We start from the raw sequence: 21,210 nt of genomic DNA on the forward strand, positions 1-21,210 counted from the left end.
ATTTAACCAGATGAAGCAAAGTAACATGTCTGAAGATGTCAAGAAAGCAGTAAAATACATATAGGTGGCCCAGATCCCATCTTACTAGTAGATGTTGATGGCATTTTGGGGAGTTGCATTCAAATCTACACTTATTCACTAAAAGATTCTAATAAATCACTTAATGTATTTTGGTTTTTGTTTCCTCATGGGAAAACTGAACAAGGTGCATTATTGGAGTTGCACTGTACTACAGAGTAGCTGTATTTCATCAGTTTGCCATGAAGATTAATGAGCTAAGCCAGTAATATGCACAGTGTGTCGGGGACTCTCAAAAATATAACTGCAATTATTGTAATTTTATTTCAAATGCTTGGCCATTTAATCCCTGATTCAATAAATTAATGTTTTAAATAAATACCAATAAACATTAAATATGGAATATATGGAAATGGAATTAAATTGCTATTAAAGGACTAGTATCCAAATACTTTTCTATTTGTAAAACATAAAGAACATTATGAATTTCTTAGATTCCTGGCTTGTTCATTGCAAATTTTACACAATTTAGAGAGTTATCTGAAAAGAGGGAACCACAATTAAGGAAATGCCTCCATGGACTGCTCTGTGGGTAGGCCTATGGGAATATTTTCTTAATTGGTGATTGATGTGGGATAACCCAGCCATTGTGAGTAGTGCCACACATGGACAGGTGGTCCTGAGACATATAAGAAAGCAAGATAGATGAGAAACCCATTATAAACAAGCCAGGAAGCAGTGATCCTCCAAGGCCTTTGTTTCACTACTACTTCCAGATTTCTCAGCCTGACTTCCTTCACTGATGGACTATGATGTATAAACTGAAATAAACCCTTTATGGTATTTCATAAAGCAATAGAGAACCTGACTAAGATATTTAAAAATAACCTATCTAAAATTATTAAGGTAGAACTATGACAGTGTACTTTGCCTGGCAAGTAAGGAGTCCTGGGTTGATTCAGATCAGCACCCATACACAAACATACACACACACACACACACACACACACACATACACACACACACACACACTAAGGAAAGTAAAACAATAAGTTTAAATCATGTTTCTTCATAATTCTTAAAACTGCTTAGGGAATTTAAGACATATTCACAAAGCACATCGTACAGTATTTTGTCAATAACCAAAGTTGTGTATTCTACATTGGATACATCTAAGATTATAGCGAGTAGACAAATATCTATATTTAAATATGTGTTTTTAGAGATCCGATTTCCTCCTTTTAACAAAACAAATTTCAAAAAAAAAAATCTTGAGAGTGCAAGCCAGCTTTACTGGTGGCCTCTTTTGTAAGTTTTATTCTGGATAACAAGTCAAAAAAAAAAAAAAACCAAAAGATAATGCTTATAAGCAAACCATTTCCTGTTAGCATGAGGCCAGTATCACAATACGCCTACGATAGCAGCTAAGAAACACCCAACTTTGGCATCTTTTCTGTTCTGTTTTGTTTCTTTTTTCTTTCAGTTTTTACCTTTATGTTTCACCTTTCAGGAAGGAAAGGACAGGGAAGTAGGAAGAACCAGGACAACAGAGATACAAAAGTAAATATGATAATTAATTGGTGTTACTCTCACTTCCAAAATCTTTACTGTCTTTAGCAAACCTCTAATATTTGAAGCTTAAATAGTTATTATGAAAATAGTTGGTTTGCTATTTGAATATTACTAATAGCTACATAATTACAATATTTATAAAAGAGACTTTACTAAAATTAGTAACAAAAAACATTTATTTAAATATTCTGGACTGACATTTTGCAAAGTGGACCACTCTGAATGTTGCAGGAAAATAAAATTGCTGTTAAATAAGGTTGTATTTATTGAACTGACATTACTGGTGTGCACTATCACATTTTTGTACAATAAGGCTCTATATCTATAACGTGTGAACAAAGACAATTATGCTTAATACTTTAGGGATACATAAGACATTGGGTGATGCAATGTGGATAATGTACAATTTTGTTCTTATGCCATAAGATATACGGGATATATATGCTCAGTTGCAGATATGATACCAATTATAACAAGTGTTCTAGCTTTTATAAATTCATGCTTCCCAAATGGGATGATGACTTGAGTTCATTTTGAACTAATTCTAGATACTGACAGGAAACTCAAATTACCCTCACTATGACCCAATTTGTAAGTTTTCTAGAATTATGTAAGTATTGGGTAAAAGAAAGTGGTATTCACACATATTCAACTCCCTTTTTACTGAAAAAAATGTTCACAGAATATAGCACTTTGGTTATATTTAGTACATTTCTTGAAGAAGAGAAAATTTCATGAGTATTCATATATGCAAGGTGAAGGGCAGAACTAAGATAGAACAGATCCATTTGCATTTTGCTTCTTAATGGTAGGACCATCAAACAGAGCATCTATTATTAGGTCATACTGATTCCAGCACTTTCTTTTATTTCTGTTTTTTTTTTTCAGAGATTTTATGCATTAAATGAAACTCATTAATATTCTTCTTATGACTCCTATCAAAAATCTGGACCAGTACAAAGTCTGCAGGCCATCCATCTTACCAGAACGGTAGACCCAGTGAAGCACTCCTGATTCTATCTGCTCAGTGACTAAGTCAGACTTGCTGCTAAATATTGTAATGATTATCCCAACTCAGACTGCTAATATCTTAGGAACGAATTTGCAAGTCGGTTCGAGTAATAAATCTGTGATCCAACTTCTTTAGGAGGCTAAAGTAAGAGATTAGTGATGGATGGCTTGTATAGGACACAGTGTAAATTAAACCATAGCCTGTGTGTGGGTCAATGAGAACCTGTCAAAATTAAAACCACAAAAGGGCTGAGCATATAGCTTAGTGGCAGAACACTCAGTGTGCTCATTCCAAAAAGTAAAGAAGGAAGGAAAGAAGAAAAGAAGGAAGTTAAGGTGAGAAAAATTAGTCTACCTAAGACATGGACATTTTAGGTAATATGACGGATGAGATTAGGTGTGGTGGTATTCTAATTGTACTGAAATGTGATTTTGATTGTATGTTAATAAATAAAGTTGCCCGGGGGTCAGAGCTATTAGAGCCATAGACAGAGTGTGGCGGTGGTGGCACACACCTTTAATCCCATAGATCTCTGTGTGTTCAGGGATACAGCCAGCATTGAAGACATATGCCTTTAAGACCTAGGGGGCTGTATATTCAGACAGTGACGAGGCAGTCACATGTTTGGGTTTACAACCAATGAGAAGGCAGAATGACTGGAAAATCGACTTACACACAGGAAATAGCTCTCTTTCGAGAAGCTGGGACACTGCAGCAGGAAGGGTGAGATTTTGGCTCTGAGCTCTGACCTCTCGGCTTTCTCTTTTACATTGTTTCTGTGTTTCTTATTTAATAAGACTGTTGGATACATCTACAATTAGGTACTACATAAGTGAAGCACTGAGTGATGGATTTGTTCATTTTAAAATCCTGAGTCAAGGATGAGCATAACTTAGATTATCAGCGTATGATCTTAGCATACCTTTGACAGTGATCTGTGCTATTGCTTCAATGACGCCCAGTGTTGACATAGCAACACAGGTGTAATTTGCAGACTGTCTTACATCATTCAATTCTAGGACATTTCTTCCTATTGGCATATCATCTTCAGGTGTCAGATCTTCTGCCCCCAACATCCACTTCACGTAAGGCATTGGTGACCCCACTGCCACACAGGTAATATTAACACTTCCACCTGGCATTATTTCATGATTAGTGGGTGGGATAGAAAATCTTGGTGGGACACGGCGAACTGAAATAAAACACAAGGCAACATGATAACATATACAAGGCAAGAATAAGGCAGCTAGTTAAACACATGACATGCACCATACAGACATGATTAAACAATCGAATCATATTGTAAATTATCCAAAATCACAACAAAAAGAAAAACTGTGGATAATACAGACCATACGAGTATGGTATGTGTATACACAGAATCATCTATTTAGTTTAATCATTGATATCTTAGACACATCATACAACAGTTGATTAGACCTACAGAGGCCCCACACAAAAATGGAAAACTATCTACAAATTAACAGTACACGAACACCATGCATAAGATAAACACCAAACTATATACATACATGCATATAACAATGTTTCTATGCAGGCATGTATATGCAAAAGGTGACAGGAAGGTCATCAGCATGTGTGAGTATCAAGACTGACTTCAGTTCTGGGTACTCCCAGCTGACATGAATGTGTGTATGGGGTAATCACATCCCAGTCCTGGAAAACATCACCTTGAGTACACTGAAACAGCAATTTATTTGCTTTCAGATTCAGAGAGATGCAGCTTCAAAACTTCAACTAACAATGGACAAACATAGAAATGACTGTGTGTGTGTGTGTGTGTGTGTGTGTGTGTGTGTGATGTGTCTGCTGTGTATTCATGGTGTATATGTGTGGTATAGAACTGACAGTCACAGAATAAGAAATATACAACATCAGTTGATACTATACTGGATTGAGTCATGCCAGTCATGCAGAAGTTGGGACTCTTAAGGCCCACAATAGAACAACAGAAGAATGGCTGGAATCCTAGACAAGGACAAAGAAGGAACAGTGGGAAATTAAAACAAACACACAGAAAAAAGGTAGAGTGTAGTGATTGAGATGTGAACTTGGTTGAAAGTTAGAAGATAACAGGTTAGATGATTACAGGGAGGTTGTTACAGGTAGAGGATTGCAGTCTCGGGGGAGAGGGATTCATATTCAGGATTCCATCCAGCTTGTATATAAGGTTAAATAGCATCAATGGCTACAGAATCCAGTAAGAGGAACTTTATATCTATATTCAAAGTGATGGACAATGGATCTAAACTACATAGCGGGATGTGACATTAAGAGGAATGACCATATTAGAACAACATGACACAGAAAAAACAAAAACAAAAACCAGACCCACTACCAAGCAAACATAGTTCAGTGTTCCTGCTTCAGATACTCTGCATGTTCTGCTGTGTTCAAATACATGCACTTTGACATTGTGAAAACTAAGGTGAGAAAGAAATAGGTTCTGACTTGGATTTCAGGGGCAAAACCTTACACTGTAAGAACTTTAAACCAAAGGGGCAACTTTCAGGAGTACACTGTAAAAACAGATAGCAAACAATAGTTTTTGAAGTTAGAGGAAAGGACATGGATACAACCACTTAACCCCAAGAAGAAGGAGAGGGACTCTGTCTAGAAACTTTGGCTGCACTTAGGAACAGAAAACCTCTGCCTGGAGAGGGCTCACTGCAATGGTGTGGGGGTGAGTGACATTCATAGGAAGGACAGTGCTAAGCATGCCTCCTGCAGTCAACTCAGAGGTTTACTGAAGCAAGCAGGGGCCAGCACAGACTCAGAGGCATCAAAGAACATATCAAGAAAAATGGAGGGGTCAAGGAACAATTATAAAACATCACCTGGGGGCAGCAGGCACCCTGAGAAGGCAGAAATAAAAGGTGGGTGGAAGATGGGAAGAGTTGAGGGGCAGGGGTAGGAAAGCAGGAACACTGACCAATGCACTGGACCGTAGAGAGTTGTGTTACCCGTTCCCATGCACCCAGGTGTATTTTCTCCCATCATGCACTGCGTTTAGATACCACCAGCAAGCAACAGAAGCCAAGGCCAGAGCAATCTCTGCAATTATATACCATTAACCAAAAGAAGACCATAGTGCAGCTACATTCATTTCATTTGTATTCTTTGTTATTGGTTTAAGTGATAGTTTTGTAAGGTGGGTAAAAAGTAAAAAACACACCAACCTTCTCGCAGCTCTGAGGGATGTAGGGGGGTTTGATGCAGAACACAATGAAATGAGGAAAAGGAGAAAAACAAGGGAAACACAGAGAGAGTAAAAAGGCCATATCAAGGCTTTCAACCACTACTTGAACATCGTTAATTGCTCTAGTTCATCTTCCTACCCCAGCTGGAGAAGTTAGCAATACCCCATGGACTAATGCAGTATTAGGAATAATAGCTAGCATCATTTTGAAATTTTCCTTAGAAGAAGGTAATGCATGCCTCATGCAGCAAAGGAGATCACATTTGTGAGAAAAAGGGGATTGGGGCCCTCAAATAATTTAGGGAAGAAAAGGTTCTCAGTGCACACCACTCCCAACCCCACCCCAGCTACAGACTCCACAGAGAAGGAGGCAAAAGGCATCCCCAGGGGCACAAAATTATCTCTGACAAAAATTTCAAAATCAAGCTAGGTATTTTCTTATAGAACCCCATTCTATAGTACCTTAAAGCACAGGCTGCAACCATTTCCTCCCCCACCCATGCCTCTTGTAATTATTCAGAGTTGTTGACCCAGAATAGAAATGTTTCCACCAGAAACAAACCAAACTAAACCCAGCTCTGAGAACTCTGGGAAGAGGGGTATACATTCCAGCTGAAATAAAAGGTACGACCATTCCTATACTTGAGATGAAATCATTTAAATACTCAAGAGAAAATATGAATGGATCTTTACAATTTATTCCTACTTCAAGAAGAGCTAATACTACTTCCTAAAATACAATCATTATCCTATGGCATATAAATGCGTATGCACATATATAAAACTGTGTTTTAATTAGGACAGCATAAGAGGAAAGAATGCAATTGTGCTATTTTTATGTAGCAACTGTTTTTCTTAATTTGGAGACTTTATGCCCCTAGCTCCACAGCAGAGGTCATGGAGACATAAACACCTTCATGCTTAGAGCTGATTAGTAGTTCACCGAGCACTTATTTCAAGGTTTGTAAGGAAACAAATGAGAAACAACAGAAAAAGTGAAAGAAAAGAAGAAAACTTCAAACAAATGCCAAGCACAGTCAGTCAGTACAGTCAAAATAGAATCAGAAGTTGCAATGCAAATAAATATCTACAAACCTCAAGCCTTGTGTAGATTGAAAAACAACAGATTTCAATTTTTAATTTTCTACTTAATAAACTGCTTCATCAACGGTAATCATTACCAAATCCTCTTGTTAAACATTTCCATAATCACACAGACCCTGTGGGCATCTCAACTCCCCCTGAGCCTGAATGGAGAAGCCATGCCAGGGTTATAACTTTCCTACCTCTGACATATAAATTGGCAGGGGCAGAGTAGCGAGTGCCCGCGCTGTTGGTGGCAACACACTCATATTTTCCTTGGTCAGATTCTTCACTCTGTTCGATCTGCAGGGCTCCTGTATGGATATAAAATACATCACCAAAGATGTGGTCAGAGAAGGCTTTTGAAGTTCAGCAAGCTAAACCTCTTAACAATATGAAAAGCCCTGCAAAGCGAAGGTCCACTCAACGTCGATTCAATCTCTTGCTAAGTTGCACAGACAGAAAATGATGCGATGAGAAAAACATACAGAGATTATTTTTTTTACATCATCAATGCTAGCATAAGGAAACAATATCTCTTTTTCCCAAGCAAGACTTCTAGTCATAATTAGCACTCTTAGCTCCTAGACTAATCAAATGAAGATGGGTGAGACTGCTTCAAGGAAGTATGGCTTTTAAATAAAACAAAAGATTAATATTTGGTTTTGTTTTGTTTCATTTTGGCAACAAAAGTGGCGCAAAAGATAGGTACGCTCAAAAAAAACCAGGCTGAGTTTTCAAGAAAGTCTTCTGTGGAAGAAAGCCCAAAAATACGCAGCGAGCACAAAAAGGCTGCACAAAGCAAAAAATATTAAAATTAGTCATTATTAATTATGAAAATATCACTTAAAGAAATAAAACTCCCTTAAGACATGCAGACTTTTTAAGAAAACAAAGACAGTTTGCCACAACTTACAATCATTTCTGACATTTGCTGAAAAACAAAGAGGATTCGCATTAGAGGAGTTTTAAAAAGTTCAAAAGCAAGGCCCAGGCCAGCCAGGAAGAGCCAACCAATCACTGCTTGAGGACCTCTGGATGGATCCCCTAAGACACCCATCAAAATCCACTGTGGGATTAGCAGTGTGGTGTCACAAAACCCCAAGAAAAATACAAAAGAAGAATTACAAAAGAAACGCACACGGAGGAGTCAAAGTATGAAAAACCGGCAATACCACATACCACCAAGAGTACTGAGAACCTGTTTCCACGGCTGAAGGACAGAAGATCCAAAAATCCAGAGACGAGCACCCAAGAAAAAAAGAAGTGGAGAAAAAAGCACCGCTGTCAGACTGTAGGAGGGGTCAGGTGGAAGGGGGAGTCATTCTTTGACTTTTAAGACAGTAAGAGAAAAAAGAATTGAAGAACAAAAGCAAAATCCTTTTGAAAGATAAAGACAAAAAGCAGACGGTCCGGGCTGTCCTCTGCATGTCTGCCACTGTTCTCCAGACCGCCCTGGCTTTGGTCCAGAACAAGAACAGCTAAGGAAGAAAAAAATGATCTTTTTTTTTCTCCAGTTGGACAAAAAAAAGGTAAAAGAAGAAGAAAAAAAAGGAAAAAAAAGAGAAAAAAGAAAAAGGAAGAAGAAAAGGAAAAAAAAAAAAGAGGGACAGATGATAAGCTGTGACCGGTCTGTGGTCTAACGACCTGGATATGCTTTCTTTGAAGCATATCACAACTTAAATAATTACTTCCATAAATAAAGAAATGAACAAAACAAAGAGAAAAAGAAAAAGGAAAGTCCACAATATGAGAGTCACGAATCATAACCAAACGGAAAGAAAGAAATCAGGTTGATGGACATTATGGGAATGGATCTGAAAACAGGACAGGGATGAGAGGGATGAAAGGACAGGGAGAATGAGCAAGATCATTCTGTGAACGTTAGGTCAGCACTCTTACCTCTTATTGGTGTACCACCTGGGTGGATAATATGAATGCAAATAAGATTAGAAAGAAGAAGCATTAGTACGAGAAGAAGGGGGCTAGGGCTGGGGAGAAGAATTCGATTAGATTTACAGAATTAAATAAGGTCTTAAAAGAAACTTGAATTACTATACTGGTAAACAGGAATATATTAGATCGTATCATTAGATCATAAAAGCAAGGTGCATTAAACCACAGAGGGCAAAGGTCATAGTAGGCAGAATCGCCTTTTTCAGAGAAGCAACTGAGTTCTTAGGGCTGGGGTCACATAGGGTTAGAAGTATATCTTATAAGCTTTGTATCCTTTAAAAAATAGAACTATACAACATTTTAATGACATAGTTTAGGAAAATACTGGCTAAGCTATTTAAGTATATATATAAGTATTTCTATATATATATACTACTTGAGGAAATACTACAAACTAGCTAGAAACAAACACTGAGGATTGGAATCTTATGCTACTCATTATGCTACAATTGTGTGATTAATGTGTACGATTTTATTTATTTATACAGTGTTCTTAAGATAAACAGTTCTGTGGAGGTATGCATGTGTGTGCCACTATAAAGATCTGGTGCCTACACTGACAGTTAGTAAAATGCATGCCATGCATTTTATTATTAATAATAATAATGATCATATTCTGAATATGGAAATTAGTGGGGGTGAAGTGCGCTTCAGAACTAAGCACTTACCAATGGATTCTGGAGATTTAAATACGGAGAGAAGAAAGACAGCATAAAAATATGATTATATTCCTCATAATTTGGTACAAATTTTTCAGAGTTAAAGCTTTATTATACTACATCATCTATGTTACAGGTGAATAATTATTTATTTACAATAACAGAATGCTAATCTACACAATTCTGCTGACAACAAGCAAAAGAGTCAGTTAACAAGACGCTTTAACATCACAGGACAGGTCAAAGGCTGAGAATTCTGGGAAGACAGGCAGTTAACAACTTAGAATTTTATATCAATATCACTACCAACATCATAGCACAGAGATTATTAGTATACATTCCTGTGAAATTATCTAGGGACAGACTCTAAACTGTAAGAAATTTAGGACTTCTTCTATTTTAATCTACAGGGGGCAAAGGAATAAACTGGGATAAGAATGGGAGAAGGAGCTGGAGTAAAGAGAAACAGCAAAAGCTGGAGTCTACACCAAAGCAGACTTCTGTAGATCCAGTCACTGGAGGGTCAAAGCCCCTGAGCATGGGCACACACCACCGTGGCTACCGTGTGGGCAGTGCTCACTAACAATGACACAGAAACTGTTAATCAAATACCTTCCTTTCATTGGTACTTAGAAAATACTTTAAAAACTACATCTGGTCACTCATGAATTCATGTTTCTGTGCACTGTGTATTAGGGAAAAGAAAGCAGATGTGCCCAAACTCACTAAAATTTACTACTTGGATGAGTTTAAATGTAGAAAAGACAGCAGAAAAAAAACACTTGAATACAACAGAATCACTTTCATGTTTAATATGAACATTTTTATATGGAAGTAGCCACTGGAGCACCTTGCAAGTTTGGAATGAAATCCAATGTTGAAATAAAATTATTTCAAAAGAAAATGAAGAAGGAAGAAAGAAGAGAAAACGAACCCATCAAATACCGCAGAAAAGCAGTAAATTAAAAATTATTAAGAATACAGTCACAGCAGTGAGCAATGTGGATCAAACAGAAGCCGCAAAATGCACCAAGGGAAGACAGATTCTGGATGAGGCCATGACCTCACAAACATGGAAACACAGTAAACAACAGAGAAGGAGAAGAGGGAGATAAATCAATACCTTAAAAAAATAAATAAAATTAAATTGAAATGAAAGACTAAAGATAGAGAAAGGTAGTTTAAAAACTGTCCAGGAGTTAGTAGAAACAGTGACAAGACCCTACCTGATCGTAACTGCTTAATACGACCATTGTTGTTGCTTGTGTCAACAGGTAAAAAATCTTTAAACCAAGTGATTTCTGGATCCGGATTACCGCTGGCTGCACAAAGCATGGTGGCCGTGCGGGTACGTTCCACCACCTTCAACTGTGGGCCCATGTCAATGGTAGGGAAACCCCTTGGAATCTGATCCTCTGCAAGACAAAAGGTAGCACAATTATTTTAACAAAACTAATAATAATGTATTCATTATTTTTCATAAACCTGTTCTTTTATTTATTTCCATTTGTTGCAAACTAAACATAAACCATATACCGTTGTAACATTAGGACATGGTAGCATGTCTATTCTTAACCAGCCCTATACACAATCTATGGAGTGTGATGCACTAACAACTAGCTCATTGGGTTGTAAACAGCTATGATGATGTACTCTAGGAGCACAGAGGGATGAGTAATGGCCATGACAGTGCTTTCCGTGATTAGCAAGCACCAAAAGGGAAGTGCCTGCAATGGATCTTTAGGAAGAAAAGTTTGATAGCTGGCAAAAAGGAAGAAGGGATTTTGTTTTCTTTAGAAAGATGGAAATATCCTGTCTAGACGATGACACTAGCAAACCACAGGATCCAGTAGAATATAAGAGAATTAAGCAGACATGAATAAAAGTAAGTAGGTTCATAGGCATAGTAAGTTATCTCTACTCCAAGGGAATATGCTTTTCATAGCTTTCAAATAAAGCTGCACACACATGACTTGTGTGCCTACTAGTTTTGTATTCACATTGAAGTACTAACCCATTTGAGGACTAAAGTATGCAAAAATACTTAGTCCATTTTTCTGTCAATCTCTAAAGAAAAGAATATAATAGCCATTCACCCATAACATTTACATTAAATTCTGCTACAAGTCATCTGGTGATTAACTAAACTAAAACATAGGAGAATTATAAGGTTATACACATGCTAGACCATTTTATATGAGGAACTTGAGCTTTCACTGTGGTGTATGTGTGTGTGTGTGTGTGTGTGTGTGTGTGTGTGTGTGTGTGTGTGTGTGTGTTCTGGCACTAGGCCTTCTCAAATACTTAAAGGATAACTATGACCACATGGATTTAGATTTCTTCTTCAAAGAAGCATGTGGTTCAACCAGCATGAATCCTTCATAAGGAATTTCAATTAATCAGAAAATTGAGTGTATTTTTTTGCCAAAGAACAAAGAGAACTCCTGATTACTAACACAAAAATATGCGTTCTTTACAATGAAAGAATATTTTTCAAAAGGCTAGTGATTTAAAAGATGGGACTCCTACATTTTGCATCTCTAACCCACTTAAAGATAAATTCTTCATGCCATATTGAAATTGCTCTAGACATAGATCTTGAGAAATTATAAACTGGTCACCCCCACCCCACTCTCATCACCAAGCTCCTAGCAATAAACTACCTTGGCAGTACTTACAGCCAGGGCTAGAAAGTATTTTCCACATTAACCCTACTTGAGATTTTAGCTTGATGGGTAGTATCTCTATGAGCACTATTATCAAACATTTGACTTCCAATCAGCCTTGGTATTAATTTAATATATATTTCCTTATGACCACTGAAACACTTCCTTCCAAACAGGCTTGCAAACATAAACAAAAGTGCACAAATACAGTTAGAAATCATAAGTGAGACACCTGGCTTCTTGGTTCCTATGAGCTCCAGAGACCCATGGGCCCACTTGACCAGAGACTGCTAAATAGGTAGCATTCCTGATGCTGTCACTGTGTGGTCTCTTGGCCCTATGTGTCATATCTGCCTTTTTTTCTATAGCCTTGGAATAATTCCATCTCCAATACTTCTCTGTCCGAGATCTTTGTTAAATCAGGTCCCTTGCATCTGTAGAGGAAGTCCCCCTGTTGAAATCAACTTATTTTAAAAGCTTTTCCAATCTCCTTCAAACACATTTAATCTTTTCCTCACCGAAGTACCAGAGCAACAAGCAAGTAAATCTGCCATTTATCCCTGTACAACATGAGTTCATTCATGTCTTATTTATATCCAGATATCCTGACATCACAATAATCAGGATTTTAAACGCCAGTGTGTCTCAAGTCTAAGAATTTCTGGAAAGAGGTAACCAGAATAGTTCAGAACTCTTCAGATTCCTGAAAGAAGGTCAAATACTGCCAATGAACAGAAATGTTTTTATGAATAAACCTAGTCCATTGCAAGAAAAAGCTGACAGGCTAATAATTCAAAATACAGACTATGAGTAAACAGGTTGTTCATCTGAGATTAATATCTGCATTTAGGAGAGATTATTTATTATCATACATGTATTTAGAGATATGAATGGATAAATAAGTAAAACAAACAAGTTAATTTTCAGGGAAGTACATTTGAGTTGAAAGATAAAGTGGTATCATACTATGTTTCTTCAAATATTGAAATTCCTATCCACCCTCCACAAAGTAGAGGTCTACAGTGGACAAGTGTCAGATACAGTGGTTAGGACTTTCAAAATGATTGTCCAAATCTCTAAAGCAAAATTAAAAATTAAAAGTAAGATGGAATACTTTGAGAATTGGGCTGTACTAATTTAAAATCATTTCAGTCGAATTCCATCAAGGTATGCTTTATGTCTTTATAGGTTTTTGTCAATATATTTATATGTACAGCATAGTTCTAATGTTGTTGGAGGAAACAAGCAAAAAAAAAAAGAAGAAGAAAGATCAATGATTTCTCAACTGCACATATTATTAAACACCCCACTTGGCAGGCATTGAATGTAAATTGCTTCAAATGATAAAAATAATTCACCTCTTGTGCTCAAAAGTGCAGCACATTGCTTTCATTGTTTAGACATTAGATTTCTGAAATAAAAATTTTGATCTCTTTTGTATTTTTCATTTTCCTGGTAACCAAGATAGGTTAATAATTTTAAACATCCATCTTGGGTTTTCTGAGTGGTCTGTATTCCACAGGACACTGCATCTTCCCACAGGGTTTACCTACCAGTTGCCTACAGATACATCAATACTGCTTTCCTGATGAATTCCCTTTCACGTGTGCATGTTTCTAAAGAGGCAGGCCAATAATCAGGCTCATCCATGTACTGTGCCACAGGTACTTACTAAAGGCTCTTCCCTAGGAAATATCTATTTAATAACCATCTATGGGAAATGAAGCCCCATTTTGGAGTTACCTGAAGCAAAGACATGTGCCTCCCAAGCAGACCAATACATTGGCATCTACTTTCTTTCCCAACTTGGCTCAAGAAGAACACTCTAGAGCCTCCTTTTCATGTTCACAAGTACATGGCAAAGAATACCTTTCTTGCATATTAATCTACAAGGAAATGTAAAGAGAATTTCTTTCTTAGTCTTAATAAGGGTAATTAAATTCTATCCACCATCCTTCTTGCACAGAACCTCTTTGAATCTACTATCTTCATTAAATTTTCATGAGAAACATCACAATGTAACAGATTCAAACAGCCAGAGCTGTTACAAGTTGACAGATGGGGCTCTCTTCCAACTTGACTGTCAGGTATTTGGCAATAAAACTTAGTATTCAACATAAAATAGACGGTAGAAATAATGAAATTTCTAATTGAAATGCTTATCTCAGTGGGTGTAGTTTAGAAGATGTTAATTGCTTTTTTTATCCTCTATATTTATTAGTAATTTATATAAAACTGCCTTGGCCATTTGATAACGCAAGTTTTGACAATTTATCAAGTCAGTGGAAACTTGGGCATCAAATCAATACTATTAACAACGTAACCAAATAAGCACTCTTAGGGAAAGGCAGGTATCAAAAATTAACAAACCATCCATGTTAGCACTTTTAAAGTTTTACATGAGGTAAAAAGAAAAACATTTTGTCCTATTCATTAATATGCTCATTAAGGTTTAAAGTGCCGTACTTATCACCATTCTGTATTAATATTCAATCATGCAGAATTAGCTTCTAATTCATCAACAATTTAAATCAGACTTGACCTTCAGGAAACCATTTGGTCTGCTGCTTTGAGAGGCCATTAAAGGGCAGATGACTACATACTTGTGCTCAGTGAGTCATGCATGTGTGTGTGTGTGTGTGTGTGTGTGCGCGTGCACACGCACATACACACACACACACATACATACACTATTTAAAATGGCAGTTATAGCAGATGTGCAAATACAGCATGAGTTTATGCTCTGTTTATGTCTTGATGAAATATGCTGATAGGAAACTTTCAGTTACACTAAAGAAAGAGATATGGGAATGTCAGCATTTTGCAGAGTGCATTTGCCATTGCTGTTGAACTTAACGACATCAATAGGACTTGAAAGGTATCTATGAGAAAGGGATATCACTGTTTTGTAGGGAGTCATGCTTTGGACAGCCCTGAATGCTTAAGTAAGAGCTATTGTATAATTTACTGGGTTAAACTATTTTCATCATTCATTTACAAATAATTTTATGAAGGTCTTTACTTTCACTCAAATTCCACAAATATTTAACCTTTCGTATTTGAAAGGAAATCACAGAACTCTAAATGATCTGTTATGGCCATGGAGATCTCCTGAGGTGGCCCTGAGGAATTCTTATTGCCTAATATTGTCAGAGGTTTTACAGGGTGAAATCAACCTGACTAGGCCTTTTAATCTTATTCTTTTTTCTTTTTTTAAAAATTTAAGTTCTTTATTGATTCTTTGAAAATATCATATCATGCACCCCAATTCCACTCTAGGTCCCCCCATATCCTCCTCTCACTCCTTCAGTGACCCCACACACACAAGAAAACAACACAAAGCAAGCAAGCAAGCAAATAAACAAAAGTAAAACAAAACAAAACAACAACAAAAAACCTATTTGCTTCTTTCCCACCTCTCCAACACCTCTTCATTCATCCTGGGGGCCTCAGTGTGTCACATAGAGTACCTTCTGTCCTATCAGCTTTGCTAGCAAATGTCCATTGCAATGATCACTGGTCTCTTTCAAGGCCTCTGGTTTCTGGTACACCACCATCACTGGATCCTCAACAGAACTCCTCTGGGATATCCTGTGACCATTCTGTGTCTTGGGGATCCTTCGGGTATTGTCCCACAGGGCCAATCCCTTCACAAGCTCCAGCAGGTTCTAGATGGGGTAGATATTAGTGTGGGCCAACTCAAGGCCCAGGCAAGGATCTGGTTAGGAGCTAAGCTGGTCAGTCCTGGCCAATTGGGTAATCTGCCTCAGGCAAGGGGGTTGAGTCAACTCCCCATATGCCCATGCCCTTAAGGTCAGTTCACCCTTGCCTGCGGTGAGGTGTGGAGTCATCTCTCCAGAGTTCAGGGACCAGTTTGTCCATGGGGGTTGTGAAGGTCAGGGCCAGCTCTCTTGCTGCAGTGTGCAATGAGAGGCAAGGCCAGCTTTCCCTGGGCCAGTAAAGGGCAGGGCCAGTTCAGCACAGCCCTCTAATTTGATCTGGCATGGTTCCTAAGGCTACCTGAGGTGACATGGGCCACAGATCCCCAGCTGAAGCTGAACCATGGACCAAGACATGATCCTTGGCAGCAACTTGGGCCTAGATCATATCCTGGTTCTGGGTGGAAGCACTGGCCACTCAGATCAGGATGGTTCTGGCAACAGCATGGCCCCCAGACACCACTAAGGTCTCAGCTGGGGGAAGTTTTGGTTATTATGAAACAAAGAGCCAGGGGTTGTGGACCACACCTATGATTTCATCCCTCAAGAGGTTCTGACAGGAAGATCATGTGGTTGTACCTTGCAGAGGACAAAGATGAAGAAGAAAAAGAGGAAAGAGGGACTGAAGTGAAGGAGGGAGGAGAGAGGGGAAGAGGAAGAACAAAAAATGAAGGAAAAGTTACATTGGTAATGTTGATAATATACTGCTTTTTAAAACAAAAGTACTAAAAGCTTACTTGTACATATGTATGCACTACCAATATTTATATGAGAGAGGGGATTGGAGAGAGCTTAGCCTGACAGACAAACATATACATTTTTATCCAGTATATAAGTTAGTAAATTTATATACATGAAATATAGAGTCTCTTGGAAATGTTAAACAAACAATGGTCTTAAGAAGGTCAAATAAGGTTATAATATATTTATGGAAGTCACATTAGCAAACTGAAGAAAAAGAGCACTTGGGCTATTACACTTCTCAGATGCTCAGCAAAAGGTACCGTTCATTGTATAAACAGATATTTATTGATAGCCTTGTTTGTCCAAACTGACCCAGGAACTGAAGCATATAGTAGTCTAGATAATCTGTATATTGTGTGATATAATTATTGTCCAAAGCGATGATAAACTGAGGGGAGAATAACTGTCTCCAGTTCCCAGGAACGAGGACAGAGTGAGTTAATAGATGAGCTGTGCTAGCACAGCCTGACATCAATGTCTTGCATCTACTAACATTAACATACTAGCCAAGCTCCAGTAACAGCCCAATGAAGAATAGAAGCACGTGACCCAAAGGTTTGGTATAATAAGAGTGGCAATCATTAACTGCATGGTAGAAAAGAATGCACACAAATCAGGGGCACAGGGATTACTTGGGGTCAGGTCTGTTTAGGGAGCAGAGCCCTCTCCAAACCTCTACAGAGCCCAAGCTCTTTTTTCTATCTCTGTACAATAGGAGCTGCAATATAAATGGAGATAAAACTACACTGCCAGATGACTGTTCCACAAGCAGATTTCAAACACAGACATATCTGAGACACCATGTTTCAAATGACTACAAATACCAAAACCAAATTCTTTTCTTTGTATCATGAGGTTTCTATTATCCAAAGAAATAGAATTAAGTATTCCTTAGGAGTAGATCATATGGAGAGCTCTATATAGCTGTTCATTCATTCCTTCTCTCTCTCTCTCTCTCTCTCTCTCTCTCTCTCTCTCTCTCTCTCTCTTTCTCTCTCTCCCTCCCTCCCTCCCTTCCTCCCCCCCCTCTCTCTCACTTATTGTCATTTATTCATTGTGGTACTAGGAAATCAACCTAGGGCCTCACACATACTAGGCAGAAGTGAAATCACTGATTGGCATATACTCAACAGTGGCCTTTTAAAATAAAATAATAATTTTCCCATTTACTATTCATGATGGTGTGTTCATGGTGTAAATGTCACTGCACATGCATTCAGGCTAGAAACATATGCATTGGTGTTGGCTCTTCATCAACATGTGGAATCTAACACAAATTCAGGAAGTCAGCTACAGAGTGGCAAGTGTCTTTAGTAATCCCGGTGATTCAGAGAAGGGATTTTTTTCTTTTTATAAAAATGAAGCCATAAAGTCAAAGACATTTTTAATCCTGTTCTTTAAAAACATTCCAATTCAGAAAATATCTGATTATACAAAACAAGGTAAGTTAAGACATGTCTAGACTATATTGCCATAGGCTAATATAATCCTCCAGTACTGTTCAGTTCAAAAAAGCCAATTCATGTCACAGAAATTAGCAAGAACAGTATACTGGACCAATGAGATAGAATTTACCCTACTAAGTTCTGTGATGCCCTGTAAGTCTAAAACAAGCAACTGAGCCTTTGTAGGCAGCTTAATTATGACAGTGTTGGTGTCAGTATGTCCATTTTCTACTAACATAAATCAGTCTTCAAAATTAACTTACTTGTTCCATGTCAAACAGCAAATGTTAAAGTCTGTAAGTTCTAGATTGTCTGTGCTTTTATTCGATTTTAACCTTATTGTGTTTTCTCTATGCCAACAGTTTCTCATGAAATAAACATGCATCATGAATAGTGATGGCCTCTTACTGAATGCCTGCACAATATGGAAAGCACAGAGGAAAACAGAATATTTGGGTATATTTTATGTTCTAAGCATAAAACATTAGACATTACTATCACATGGCATGTGACAGTAATGTTTTTTAGTTCTTATACTTCAAACATTCTTCTTTAGACATTATTAATTGGCTCCTTAAGAGTTACCAGTGGTTTTAGGTAGAGATTAAGTAAATATATATGAGAAATAGAAGAGCATGAGACACATGAGAGGCATCCAGTACATTGCCTAGGGAGCTCAAATTCACCATGTGCCTGTATCTTGGAGCTTTATTTGATTTCTGCTTAACTATATAAAAAGGATAGTAGATGGTGTGATTTTTGTTGTGACCAGACACCAAAATGGCAGAGTTTCTTTGTAAACAGTTAACAGATCTGAAAAACATATGTGAGCAGACAAAACACCTTAATGCTGTTACTTTAGGCCACAGAGGTATCTCTACTTATGACTATCTGTGTCTGCCTGAGGAAACAGATCACACTATTCGCAGGATAGAAGAAAGAGGCATATTTGCAACATTGCTAAACACCAATGTGCTTCAAGCCATTTTTTTCCAGAATAAGCCACAATATCAGTCTACAAACAGGAACTATTTCCTTCCCAGAATATAGTCTTAGAAGGGAAAGATGGATCCTTCATTATTCTTTTTTAAGAATATCTATGTAAACAAGTTTGTCCTTTTTAGCCTTCTACAAGGCATCAGGGAATTGTATGTACTGCTTTGACATCATGACCATATTATCCAAAAATCAGCAATTCTGAAAGTAAATATAACAACAAAATAAAAGCAAAATGCGTTTTCTTATAGAGCCAAAGTCCTGAGTCATTATCAAAATTATGTGTAGCTAGAGTTTGCCTGCCTTGCCCACATTCAGGACAAATCTTTGTCACCCGCCAGTCCCACAGCCGCTCAGACCCAACCAAGTAAACACAGAGACTTATATTGCTTACAAACTGTATGGCTGTGGCAGGCTTCTTGCTAACTGTTCTTATAGCATAAATTAATCCATTTTCATAAATCTATACCTTGCCACGTGGCTCGTGGCTTACCAGTGTCTTCACATGCGGCTTGTCATGGCGGCAGCTGGCAGTGACTCCTTCTGCCTTCCTGTTCTCTCAATTCTCCTCTCTGTTAGTCCCGCCTATACTTCCTGCCTGGCCACTGGCCAATCAGTGTTTTATTTATTGACCAATCAGAGCAATTTAACATACAGACCATCCCACAGCAATGATGCTTAATGAATGGAATTAAAAAAATCATATAGGTAAAGTAGTTCCTAACTATAAGGCTAGTCTCTCTCAGGGGAGATATATATATATATATAAACAGGAGAAAGCTGTCCCCTCATTAATGAGATTTTAGGTTGATTATTTAATAAATATATTAAATTTCTAGCCTTAAGACTAATTAAGAGTAAGATGCAATGAATAATTCTTAAGAAGTACTCTTTGTTTTAAGAATATTTACTGTATTGAGGAATTAGCAATGATTTTTGTTTTTTGTTTATGTTATTTTTTTTCCTTTGATTAGATTACATGTGAATAAAGAAGAATTTGAGCTGATGAGATGGCTCAACAGGTTAAATTGCTTGTCACCAAGACATATGGCCCATGTTCAAATACTAAGAACTACAAAGTAGAAAGAGAGAAGACTTCTGCAAACTTTCTTCTGGTCTCTACATGTACAATGGTATGTGTGCAAATGTATACACACATACACACACTGAATAAATATAAACAATAATATTAGATAAACTGATAGAAAGTTCAACTATAGTGGCTACTAAAATTTTGTGTATAAACAACTGAGCACATTCCAGAGCAAAGTTTCATTTTATGAAATATTCTTCACATATTGAGGCCTTAACAAGGTGATTTTGTCACTGAATAAAGCAAACTTGTTTAGAAGCAACATATACAATTATCCTGTAAATCGCAAGTAATGTCTGCATAGCAGAACACCAACCCAGTTAGTCTGAATGTGGTGGGTGCAATTTTACATTGCAGTAAGTTAGTAACTCATACCAGTATCGGTGTTTGGTCTTAGCCAGTGATCATTCTTTTGTACTTTAAGATGAGAAAATTATGATGAAATAGGAAAATTAAGAGCTACTATTCACTTACTTTAAAACTTATGCTTTTAAAAATCAATTTATATTTACCAACAAGTATGTTCCACAAAACAATGTCCACTCCCCATGTACAAGTTTTACTCTGAATGTTAAGATAAAATCCACACTAGGAAGATTCATATTAGATCATTAATTTGATTATTTTTTAGAAAGTAGAGCTGTAATTGAAAATGGTGATTGTTGGGTTTTTTTCTGTTTTGTTATAGGAAGAGAGCTAAAAGGACAGAAATGGTCACAGAGAGGCTGTGCTTTGGCCTTGAATCTCCATTATTCACTAGTTTACTCTAAACAATTTTAAAACAAAGCTGCAGAAGCCATTTGTTCTGACTGTTCACATTTTTCTATAGACAAATGAAGCACATTTTTTTAAGCCATCAAGAGTTTTATTTAAAAGAAAACCAGAGTGAAACATATAATTTGGGGTAGCAATGGAAGCACTGGGGTATACACAGTTTTCAACATATACAAAGAGATGCAGAAATAAATGCAACTATTAACGAGTGTACCTATACATAGAAACCCTTTACATTAACTAACCAAACACA

At 37.3% G+C, this 21,210-nt stretch overlaps 1 protein-coding gene across 50 annotated transcripts in view; it reads right to left on the reverse strand.

The window, feature by feature from the left end:
• The window catches only part of Ptprd (protein tyrosine phosphatase receptor type D), a 2,272,674-nt gene that overhangs the window by 187,202 nt on the left and 2,064,262 nt on the right, over window positions 1-21,210 (reverse strand). For 26 of the 50 annotated variants that reach the window (XM_037203364.1, XM_037203375.1, XM_037203368.1 and 23 more), the window contains 6 exons: window positions 10,747-10,935; window positions 9,530-9,538; window positions 8,808-8,825; window positions 7,109-7,219; window positions 5,803-5,814; window positions 3,525-3,794 (listed from right to left, as the gene is read on the reverse strand). In XM_037203364.1, coding sequence (XP_037059259.1) covers window positions 3,525-3,794; window positions 5,803-5,814; window positions 7,109-7,219; window positions 8,808-8,825; window positions 9,530-9,538; window positions 10,747-10,935 — 609 coding nt within the window. The remainder of the gene's footprint in view (window positions 1-3,524; window positions 3,795-5,802; window positions 5,815-7,108; window positions 7,220-8,807; window positions 8,826-9,529; window positions 9,539-10,746; window positions 10,936-21,210) is intronic. The other 24 variants (XM_037203377.1, XM_037203385.1, XM_037203379.1 and 21 more) reach the window with 7 other exon arrangements.

Source organism: Peromyscus leucopus, chromosome 2 (genome assembly GCF_004664715.2).
Source record: "Peromyscus leucopus breed LL Stock chromosome 2, UCI_PerLeu_2.1, whole genome shotgun sequence".
NCBI lineage: Eukaryota > Metazoa > Chordata > Mammalia > Rodentia > Cricetidae > Peromyscus > Peromyscus leucopus.